The following is a 12,648-nucleotide window of genomic DNA, read 5'->3' on the forward strand; positions in this document are numbered from 1 at the left end:
TGACACATCACTAAATTTGATAATTCGTATATCATATCAACAAAATAAAGATTGAAACATAATTATATTAAATTTATATGTAACTTATTTTATTTCATTTTTATATTGTGTTAACTTTTAATACCTAAAATTATAAGATCTAACTTCAACCTAAATCATTATTAATTAAGGACGGATGACATCCAATTATATAATTATGACTTGTCCAAATCTGATGACAGGTTTGTCCCAATGGAAAGGGATCGTTTCCCTTAATTACCCGGTTATGATAGTGACTTTGAAATCACTTTAAACTTAACATAAAACAAGGTGAAGTAACTTCCTTCATCTCTTGGCTCAATCATTGTACCAACAAGTGGTTGGCTTGAATTATCAACAAAGTTCAAATTTTATCAATGATTTCCTTTTATTAATACATATAATTTTTTTTTTTTTGTTTCTTATAATCATTTCTCTTGTTTTTTTTTTTTTTTCCTACTGCATATTTATGAGATTGCTAAGTTTATTTATGGTAAATCATCCTTTGTTTTAAAACAAAAGCATTTACGAGCTTTTAGTTTGTCATTAATGGCCATACTTGGCAAGAGAACATACTATAATATTAATAACCCCTTCTTTTTTTTTTGATTGCTTTCTTTTAAGAGAAAAAAAGATAAAAAAATAAAAACAAATTAAATGATAAATTTTTTTATTATTCATTTTTAACGTTTTATTGACTCATTAAAATTTTTAAATGATTTGTTAATTCGTTAATTACGTATTGTTTATTGAAATTTTTTTTATAATTAAATATCAATATCTTATTGATAACTCAATATCATTGCATTCACGTCTTTTTATTTGCATACTTTATTTTGGCAAATCTGCCATTGAAGACAAAATTAGAAAATGAAAGACCTTTTTGAAATTTAGTCACCCTAGTAGGGAAAAAAAAGTAAAATCATTAGTAAGGTAAAGAGTTTTAACAAATATAGAGATTTCAACCCAATGAAAAACCGACACGCGTTGATGCAATTTAAGGTTGGTGACAACCGACTGATATTTCTGAAGATAACTTGGACTGATAGAAAATGCTCGATTAGAACAAATGGAGCCTTTTAACCACGCTCTGATTTGTAGCGTGATGTCACCTCTCAAGATTTTACACAAAATAATTTTAAAAGGATTAAAGTAATAAAATTTGAAATTTAAATAAAAAAATATAAATTTGATAAAAAAATATATTTTATATTTAATATATCAACATTAATTATGACATAAAAAATTTATTTTTATGCATATTTATACAAAATAAATATAAATATATAAATTATTATATCTAATATTTTAAGCATATTTTGTCCGTACACTGACACGTGTTGAATTTTTGGATGGTATTTTACGCGCTGAAACTGAAAGTAGAGAAAATTTTTACTCAGAGAAACAGTAAAATTTTGCAAAGATTACATGAAACCAGAAAGAAAGAACAATGAACAACCCTAAAGTCTAAAACATAAACCAAAAAGATTTCTTTTTTTATTGAAAACCTTTGAAGGAAGAAAGCTGAAAGTAGAAAAGATCCAAAGTTACAAGGAACCAAATTTCCAAGGAATTTCCTTTCTCTCTCTCTCTCTCTCTCTCTCTCTCTCTTATTATTAATGTTTTCTCTTTGTTTTTCACAAATTTGGTTACATTTAGGGACCTGAGTCCCTCGCTTAGCAAAAGAAAGATCATCCTTCAACCAGCAGCAGTTTCCAAGAACAAAGAAGAAGAAACAATTATAGTGATAATCAATACTTGTGGAGGTGTAGTTAGGTTAAATATAGTAAGCAAGGAAATAAAGGAAAAAAAAAGGGTTTAAATTTTTTGGGTTAAGGGGGTAAATAATGGGGAGAGGAAGAGTAGAGTTGAAGAGGATAGAGAACAAGATAAACAGGCAAGTTACATTTGCAAAGAGAAGAAATGGTTTGCTCAAAAAAGCTTATGAATTATCTGTTCTATGTGATGCTGAGGTTGCTCTTATCGTTTTCTCTAACCGTGGCAAGCTTTATGAGTTCTGTAGTACTTCTAGGTATCAATCCTTTGCTCTTTTGTCCATTCTTTTCTTTTTGGCTGTTTTTACATGTGAGATCTGATCTTTTGTTTTGCTTAATTTGTTATTGATTTTGAACTTGGGTTTTTTTATTTTCTTTTTATTTGATCCATGTCTTCTTCGAGTACTTTTTTTTATGAGGACTTGGGAGCTTCATTAGGTTATAATTTTCCTGCTTTTTGCTTGTTTTTATTGTTCTTTTCTGGGTTATGAACATCTGAAACACTCTTTCATCTGATCTTACTTTACTTTTTTTTTAAGCTTATGGTCTATTTTTTTTCTGAATTATATTTATGGTTTTCTTTTGTTTGTTTAATTACCTTTAACTATTTTATTTGTGTTAATCATGATAATTTCAATTAATTATCTAGTTTTTGCTCATTATTTTTTGAGCTTTTTTTCCTGGTGATTAAGCTACAAATTTTCAGCTTAACCAACATAATGAGGATCTGTATCCAATCAATTTTTATAAAAAGAAAAGATGACTCTATTTTCTAGGTTTTCTTCTGAAGTCCTGTTCTAGAAACTGTTTACAAGCTCAGAAGATTGATTTTTTTTTTTTAGCTCAAATGGCTTTAATCCATTTGCCATTCTCTCCCCCTCTTGACTAAGAGTACAATACTTTAGTAATGAACTAAATTTATCTAAAAATCTGCCATTGCAATACATGAATAGAGCTTGGTAAAACAGCTGGTTCTTCATTCCTACTGTTGTTTCTTTGTGAAAAATCTCCTCTGGGCACTTTTTTCAATGAATCAAGTTCCATTTGTCAAAAAAATTGATCGCGAATAAATTGATTGATTCTTCCAGGGATTTGGTATTATATAATTTTCTTTTTATAATGCACCATTTCATTACTCAGAGTTTGTTTGGGTGAAGATTTTGAAGTTTTACTCCCAGTATTTTCTTGTTTTTTCTTCTTAATAGAGGTTTTTTCAGGTTTTGTGAATTAATATTTGTATTAAGAATTAAATGTCTATAACTTTACATCATTAAGCATATATGTGTTTCATTACTATTGCATCTTCATTTCTCTTAAGAAAAAAAAAAAGAAACTATAATATATGCATTGTTTAAGAAATTTTATGTACAAAAGTCATGTATAATATTGTAACATCTTGGTAGTTATTCATCAATTACTTCTTCGTAAGAAGAGTTAAACTCTTTCATTATTATTATATAATTGATCAGTTCTTTTATAACTTGAGTTACTTGTTCTACTACAAGTAGTTTCCAAAGAAGATTTGAACAATGGTGGATTCAAATGTCATGTCCTCAGTAGGGTTACCCTACCCCTGGTCAATAGGATGTAATGTCTTGAAATGTCCTTACGACAATTTTTCAATGGATATTCGTAAGAGAATCGATAGCCTAGTTGATCAGTTTTTTTCTTTTCCTTTTTTTTTTTTAATCCTTAGATATACCATAAATCTGTTGGTTCAAGTTTGAATGTAGCATTGGATGCATGACTGTATATGATGTAAAGTTGATATTGTGATAAAGATAATATGCCGCATTACATTATGTATTTCATCAATATAAAAAAGGGATCAAATTTTATATATAATTATCAATACAAAATGATTAACAAAGTGTCAACAGAAACTTCTCTCTTAGGACAACAAAATATATTCTCATACCTTGTTTTTGCAAGTTGAAGAAAATTTTATTGAGACAGCTGCAGTCAAAATTACACCCAAGCTATAAGGTTAGAGTTTCTAAATACACACGACTTAGTTGAAGCGTCTGCAAAGCTATTTGCTTCCCTAAGAACATGAAGGAAAGAGATTTTCTTGAAAGAAGTAACCATATTTGTAATTTTGTTGAAAGTGTCATTGAATTTCCATGGCCTTTGCTCTGTGTTATATTCTCATACCTTGATTGTAAGAAGAAACATCAAGTTGTCTAGGGATCTTAAGTCATGAAGAAAGTTTGGTGTTATTGGTACTTGGTAAGAGATAAGAGATGCTAGAAGAAAAGGGTTAATTTTAAAGGGGAGAGAAAATGCATACTACTTTTAACTTGAAAAGGTAGTGCAAGATTTCATGATCGAGTTTTATCAAGTACTTTTATTGTTGTCCCCGACTTGCTTGACTTCAATCTTTCATGCATATTTCTTTTTTTTTTTGGTACATAACATGGACGCAGTCAGATGATAAATGATTCACTTATTTTACAAATAAACATGAAACCTAGTAGTTAGCTAAGAAGTCAGGAGGTGATAGTATGTTCTCTGTGTTTGATACATTTCCATCCCATATATGATTCCTATTTAGGGTTTTAGATTTTAATGAATTGAAAAGTTAGTATACTTTGTTATGATCATTCTGTTTATAATGAAAAACTAAACTCTGAGTAACATTCACTTTCTTTTTAATTTCTAACTAATTATATATGTATATACGCATGTGTGTATGCACGCACACTTATGCACGTATGTTTGTCTACACACGTGCATCTAAATATTCATAACACAAAAAAATCACACATACAATAGAAATGTTGTAAATTTCTTTTCACTTTGGCCTTCCTCCCAGCATGCTCAAGACACTTGATAGATATCAGAAATGCAGTTATGGTGCAGTGGAAGTTAACAAGCCAGCAAAGGAGCTTGAGGTGAGATGGCAATAATTTTAGCATAGCTAAATATTTGCAGTAATTGAATTTGATAGCTTGGTATGTTCATAAACTGTTTGCTAAACCGTGACTTAAAAAATGTAACAACTATAGTTTCTGATAGTCTGTCTGTCCCCTTAGATAATGACTTAGTCTATAGTTTCTCATATTCTTAAACTTTGTTGTAGCAGAGCAGCTATCGGGAGTATCTGAAACTCAAAACTAGATATGAGGCCCTACAACGAACTCAGAGGTAATTACCCTTACAACCATACCTAGCTTTGCATATTTATCTGTGTTTTGAACTATTTTTTCAAGTGAGTTTGAGTAGATGTATGCCTTTTGGAAGAATTGGGCAGGTCTAAATTTTTATGTGCAATTATGTTTGAACCTTGATTCAACAGAAATCTTCTCGGTGAAGACTTGGGCCCCTTGGACTCGAAGGAGCTTGAACAGCTTGAGCGTCAACTAGAGTCATCCTTGAAACATGTCCGCTCCATCAAGGTAACTTGATTTACATGTATCTAACTTTACATCATCCAATTGCCAGTTTGTCAACAATAGCTCCCCCTTCTTTTTCTCTCTTTTGCAATGTCAAGATGTATGTAATATTCAGAATTTATAAGATAGCTAGGAGTAATTTTATGAAAAAAATTACAGTATGTAGTAATTTTAAGTTTCACTTTTCATATTCTAACACTAATTTTATTTCAATTCCCCTTGCAGACTCAATATATGCTTGACCAGCTTTCAGATCTTCAGAATAAGGTATTTGAGTTTTGGAAAAAGCATACTGCTAAAAGCTGCTTGTGCAATTGTAGATTGTACTAACAGGCTACCTGGCTTTAAAATACAGGAACAAATGTTGATGGAAGCTAACAGAGTTTTGTCAATAAAGGTAAAATCATATCTTAAATTACAAAAAGTAACTTGATGTAATGTAAGGTATTAGCTTGTTGTTCATGAACTTTTCACTATCCGATATGCTAGCTTGAATGAACATAACTCAAGGTTTTATAGTCTGTCATAGCTTATAAGATAAAATGACGATAGGGCTTTAAACAAACTTGAACTGAAGTTCCAGAGTTCAAAGTTGGGCCGAATTTTTTTGTAAGATTCACTTGATGTAAGAATACATATACTTTATGAATGTATTTGTCATCTATAGAAAGGACAACCAACACATAACAACTATATGTAAGCAGAATGAGAAGTTACATGATGGAATAGCTTTTGTGGTGAGTATATCCATCATCATTTAATTTGAAAGAGTTTGACAAATTTAAATCTGCCCTAGCTGAAATTCCGTAATATAAATATATAATATACAACTGACACTATGGCCTAGGCAAGCATTTAGAAGTATCAGTCAAAAGCTGACATCAAGCAGCTTGGATTATTTTGATTACTAATTGCCTCCCTATGGGACTAACAAACCTCCAAATCTCTCTTCCACGGGCAAGTTTCTAGTTTATGTACGGAAAATGTAGCATTTTATTCAAGGTTTGATACCTAATTTTCCCCATATGACCCAAAAGAAAGTGAAGTTATAGATACTATGAAATGTTGAGTCTGACACTTTCTTCAGATCTCAAGTTCTGCTGGCTTTTTGCCCTTCCCATAAGCTTTCTAACATGTTTGACATTGTTGCATACTTTTGTTGTGTTTGGAAGCTTGATGAAATTAGTACAAGAAACCAGTTTCAAGCATCATGGGAAGGTGGTGAGCAAAGTGTAACATTCAGTAACCAGCAGGCTGATCAATCTCAAGGGTTATTTCAGCCATTGGAATGCAATCCAACTTTGCAGATAGGGTAGGAATATTTCAACTCCTTAATTATTTTCACCCTTCTAGTTAATAGGTTACTACCTTGTCTATCCCAATTCTTGAATCTCTTAAACCTATTTCCTGCTGCAGTTATAATCCGGTTGCTTCAGACCAGATGGCTGCTACAACTCATGCTCAGCAAGTCAATGGGTTTATCCCTGGATGGATGCTTTAAATTTTTGCATGAACCAATGTGGTTGATGGTCATAACCTAGTAGCTTACCTACTAGGTAAATGCTTCATGATGTTGGAAATATGTAAATGGTTTCAAAAGCATGCATAATCCTGCATTGACATATATAAAAAACAGCAGTGGCTGAATTTGGTAAGACTATTATATTGAAACCTTGAGCCACAGGCAAGAGACATGTGATCTATTTATGTATGATATTCAAGACTTGACAAAGACGTTATTTATGTTCCTTAATTCCTTGCTTTGATCTTTTCCCATATAAACATACCTGGATTGTGGGATGTGACATCAGACTACAACCCATCAGTTTTGGGCTGAAAAAGGAGTATATCTATACAATCTAGGCTTGTCAACAGACAATTTGGTCCAAAGGGCTAATGCATGAAACTTTTTCAGTCCAATAGATAGCCCAAAATTTTGACTAAATGACATGTCTTTATTTGCTCAAAGTGCTGCATTTGAATATCTTTTCAAAATTTATTTTAAAAAAATTTAAAATAAAACTCTACCCCTAATCCAAGCCTGGCCAAATCTGCATTCTTCCATAGAGCATGCAGCAGCCAGCTCTGTCTCCTAAAGTAAAATCCCATATGCCTTCATGCGAGAAAAGATGTCAGCTTTTCCTTTGATAATTGGACTAATTTTTTTTTTTATATAATTGGTGATACCAAATTATTGCTTTAGCTACCAAAAAAAACCTCACCACTTGAGTATGGACATCATTTGAACAAGTGCTTTTGGGACCCTTTGAATTATTTTGCCCTAAGAATGATTGTTCCCATCCAACAATTAATACAAATTCAGATACCTTAAGAAACATTTATAAAATAAATCAATCTATCCTATGTTCAGTTAATTATCTTTTAATCTTTAGTATGTTCAAATTGTACTACAATTTTTCACCTAAATTTTCTTTTAAACATATTACTTTTCTATATCTCAAATTGAGTTTTAACCTGACAAATCGAATTATAAAATTATCAAATGTTCATTATATGTCAACTTTTAATGAATATATATGTCAATTTTGTAAATCCGTTTGTAGAACTTAAAAACTTTATCGGTATGCAAGATAATTTTTTTTTTTTAATTTCCAAGTCATATCATTGCCCTTCAATAATTAGGTGCAATTTGGGTTAGGAATATGTCCTTTATGTTAAATAACATTTGGTATATGGTACAAAAAGTTGCTCTTTGAAAAATGACATCCACATAATTGGGACCTTTTTAAAGTTCTAATCTTTATTACTAAGTATATATTTATTTAATATATTGAGGGGGAAGGAATATTTACTCCCCAAGGCCAAATCTTACTCTTAATTTAAATTTTCCTGGTTAATCCGATGGCCCCAAATCTCAATTTATTTTTATAGTCATTTACAAATAAATTAAAAATGCTAAAATCTTTTTATTAAAAATCGTAACTTAAAATTTTAAAAAGGTACAAATGTTGCGATTTAAATTTAATAAAAAAAAAACTAACTTTTTAATCAACTCAATCCAAAACAATAAAAAAAAAGCCTAAAATTTTTTCGTGTTACTACTTCCAATTTGAGAACATAATTAATTTGGTTAATGTTTTTGGAATATTGATCATTGATCATGTACTAGTAATTAATAATGGGTTGCGAATATTAAGATTGTTAGGGTATTAATTAGAAAATATAAAGTCAAATAAGTTCATCTACTTTCTTGAAATTGAATATAATCTATAATTTGCCTTTTTATATAATTTTACGGTTAGATGATTTCTCAATAGTAACTCCACTCAAAATGGATTCCTAACGATACTCTTTAAAGCAAAAGAAAATTTATTTACTAGCACTGGAAAAAGGGTTCATTATTCTTGTATCAAGTTGTGAGAGAGTGCAAGTATAAGAGATTCAACAACAAATAAAAACATGGATTTGTTCTTAAAGTTGGACATGATGCAGTTATAAAATTAATCAAATGCATAAAATTTATTTGATTCCAACATTGGAAGATCAATCATCTTTTCAACATTCTTTAATTTGCTTGATCCTTTTTTTCCACCCACAATCATGAAAATTTTTCTAGTACCACATCTAAAAGAAACAAGAAGAATCAATCAAAATCACACATTAATTTTCCCATCATATATATGGCCTTAAAATTTTCATTAGGTTGTAAGAGCAATGATCCTTTGAGATTGCAAAATCATGTGAGGAAAGGGAAGGGAAAGGGCAAGTATTTCATCCTTTTTTTGATCCCTAATTAAGATATCTTGGGATTGTATTTTTTGAATTACTACATGTTTCTTGTGAAATTTGCTTCATGGCATAAGCTTTATAGGATATGTGTTGTCTTTTCTTAAGCAACATTAACGAAAAAATCGCCCTAATCTACTAACAGAGTGGGGTGATATCTAAAGTTTGAACGCGTATTATGTTTTCAAGAAGCATGTCTATTATAAAATTAATAATACTCTCGTGTACGTTGTTCTCGAAAAAACCTAAAGACTTTTAAAATAGATATAACTAGCTTACCTCTTCGAGGCAAATAATTTTTTTTAAATAAAATTTTGGAAATTTATTAAAAAAAAATGGTCCCCATCTTTAAAGAAGATAAGGATTTGTACTAAATAAATTATAAATTGGTATTTGGGTGGAATGGAGCATATGGTTGTGGTAATATGGTCCCCAAAAGATCTTATGTTATAAGTTATAAAATAGTACAATTCTACAAAAAAAATTTTATAAAAAAATTGAAAGTAATTTAAATTTGGGTTTTGGGACCACTTCCATGAGAACATTAATCAAATTAAATACTAATATAGTACTGTACTAATCTCTCATTAACCAAAAATAATTCATACGTTAATTTCATTCCTGAACCAAGGTTGGACCACAAGAATATATTATGCTTTATATTTTATATATATTCATTTAAATTTGATATCAATTTTTCATGAACTAAGCAAATTGATTTGATACCAGATAAATATAGTATACTCTTTGTTTGAAAAATCAAAATACTATTTATATGTATTATTGAAAGCTCATTTTTTTACATAATAATTTAAGGAATTAATTAATTAATTGATAACAATAACAATTTGGATCAAAAAGTAAATACATAATAATTAAAAAATAACATTTAATAAATATTTGTCCTATGTGTTGGAAGATTGCTAAGCCTAAATATCTATATATTAACTATTTATTATGTAATTCTTATTGGCTGTTGGATTGGGAAAAACTCAGAAAAATAATATAATGCTTCATTAATTATTCATTACATTTGGGAAAATTTTAAAATTTATAAAATGAAGTTAGCATAAGATAATAAAGTTTTTTTTTTTATATAAAAAAAGTTGTAATTTAAAATAAAAAATTATAAATATTGCAATTTAAATCACAAACTTATTAAATACAATATTTTTTAAAAATAAATACTTGAATCAATTAAATTAAAATTTGAGTTTGTAATTAAAAAAATTTTAATAGCATCAAAGTGCCCATTGGCACTCAATAATTAAGGGACATTACAAAAGAGTTTCCATTTTCATTTTTTCCAGCCATTGTTTTGAGAGTTCTCAGCCAAAAGAAAAAGCCATTGTTTTGAGGCCATCAAGAAATTTATAAAGCAAGACTGCAAGACCTAGCTGCTGCAATTTTCATGAGTCAAGGCATGTTGAGACAATATTAAATCAACTAGGGGGCAAAAAAAAAAAAAAAAAAGCAGCTTTTTTTTTATTGACAAATAAATATTTATTTATTAATCATTTTTTACATAGGTGTCAGTGTTTACATAATTACATTCTACTAATATTTAGTCTTCCCCTCATTATCCAACTAAATAAATATTTACTTATTTTTATTTTCCAATTAAAATAATGCAAAACAAAAAGGATTTTGATATTTTAAAATTATAAAATTTTAAATGAATTGACTGATTTAAAAAAAAAAAAACCAATTGAAATAAACTTATCCCCTTATCTTAACAAAACAAAATGCATATTAATCTTGATGCATATACTTTGGATATTAATAGAGGAGATGAATTTCTCTTTGTATATTAGGATGTTATATTTGGGAAAATAAGATTAAAATATAACTTTTATTTTTAAAAATTATGATTGGATTTAAATTGAATTTGTGGTAAAATTAAAGTTTATTGGAATTGGTATCAATTTATCTCTTTCTTTTTTTTTTCTCTACATTTTTTTTTATGGTTGTTAGATAAAATATCCATGAAAAATTAATTAGGATCATCAAAGTCAATGGTCAACTAGCCTAACTTATTAAAATCCCTAGCAACTGACAGGCTTAGTTTTCATTTTCCAAGGTATGGAAATTCAACAAGGATCAATCATAGACTTGAAAATATTATTTTTCACCAAATTACAATAAGGTTATTTATAATATTTTAATTTAAAAAAAAAAAAGAGAATTTGGTTGTGATCAATTGGATGTTTTAAGGCTAAGATTTGAAAGGCCAGGAGAATTATAATTTTTTTCTTATAGAAAAGGACCTATTAAAAGGTTTAAATTTAAATTTTTGAATGAAAAATATATGCATTTATCATTAATTAAATATTTGAATATTTTTATTATGATTTTTAGTCAATAGATTAAACCAAATAAATTTTTATGTGTTCAATTTTATTGTGCTATTTTTTTTTCTCTACCACAACAAAATTATAGGTTTCATATCCTAAAAATCTACACAATAACTCCAAATCTTAACCATCTTGTTATCAATTTTTATTTTAACTAATATAAGAAACCATTATCATTTACTTCCTTTATCTCCTTTTTTTTGTTTCTATTTTTTGGATGTTTCAAAATTATATCTTATTTTATTTTTTAAACATCTAAAACTCTTACTTTTTTATATTTTAAAATTATTTTTTATGATTTTTTTTACTTTTTAATATTAAAAATCATGAAAATTTAATTTTATAAAAAAATTAAAATTTAATATTAAATATATTAAAATCAAAATATTTTTTTAAATTCCGTGAAAATCAATACATAATAAATATTTTGAGATGGAAAGAATAATTTTTACCAACAAGTTTAATTTTACCTTATGTATTTTCTAATTAGAAATGCATGCAAAATATAATTGATGCAATAGGATTTTTTTTTAAATAAAAAATAGAAATGATAACAATTAGAAATTAATGGGAAACAATCACTCTCTAATTATACATGACCTAATTTTTTAGTGCTACCATTTTCTTGAACAATTAAAAATTAAAAAAAAATGATTATAAAGATAAGTTAAATTATGAGCATATGTGTATCAACTAAATAGAACCATTTCATATGAGGGAAAAAGAAAGTAAAGATAAATGATTGAAACTTTGAAAGGTAAATGGGAAAATATTGGTGGATTTACATCTTTTTACTTTCTTAAAATACAATAATGACAAGAAAATCATCCATGAGCCTGTAAATTGAAATTAATTATTTTACTTATAAAATTTAATATCAACAGACTTATTTTGTATATTCTTCTTCCCTTATAATTAACGTGTGAAATCACATGTAATTCATATGACACAAAATTTAATATTAATAAATTTATTATTTAATACTAATTTTAAAGTTAAGATTGACAATATAATATATTAATTTGACATGTAATTTATTTACTTATCTAACATCAACTAATAATATAATTAGGGGTAATAAAATAAAATATATTATTAGATAGTCTTATATTTTCTTAATCAAATATAATTTTAACATTCGGATAAATTTATCATTCTTAAAAATTTATCAAGTAAAATAACTTTTTACAAAATTATTTTTATGAAAAATTTAACATTTACTGAATTATTTCAGATAACGTTTTTATCCTCTGTATTATCGCAACTGTATACACAAAGTTAATCCAAGTAATCATATGTAATTTCCATTAAAAACTAAAGTTTTCCTAAATGTTAGACTAAAATAATACATAAAAATGA

General features: G+C 27.8%; 1 protein-coding gene across 1 annotated transcript; it reads left to right on the forward strand.

Annotated features, from left to right (window-relative positions):
- The first annotated feature begins 1,675 nt into the window (after positions 1 to 1,675).
- Positions 1,676 to 6,941, forward strand: LOC111283360 (agamous-like MADS-box protein MADS2). The gene is made up of 8 exons (XM_022871842.2): positions 1,676 to 2,050; positions 4,609 to 4,687; positions 4,879 to 4,940; positions 5,092 to 5,191; positions 5,414 to 5,455; positions 5,544 to 5,585; positions 6,361 to 6,500; positions 6,605 to 6,941. The coding sequence occupies exons 1-8, from the start codon at positions 1,866 to 1,868 to the stop codon at positions 6,687 to 6,689; spliced, it is 735 nt and encodes a 244-aa protein (XP_022727577.1). The 5' UTR covers positions 1,676 to 1,865; the 3' UTR covers positions 6,690 to 6,941.
- Positions 6,942 to 12,648: the final 5,707 nt, after the last annotated feature.

The sequence above is a fragment of the Durio zibethinus genome, chromosome 3 (genome assembly GCF_047325235.1).
Source record: "Durio zibethinus cultivar Kanyao isolate XHJ-2024 chromosome 3, ASM4732523v1, whole genome shotgun sequence".
Classification (NCBI taxonomy): Eukaryota; Viridiplantae; Streptophyta; class Magnoliopsida; order Malvales; family Malvaceae; genus Durio; species Durio zibethinus.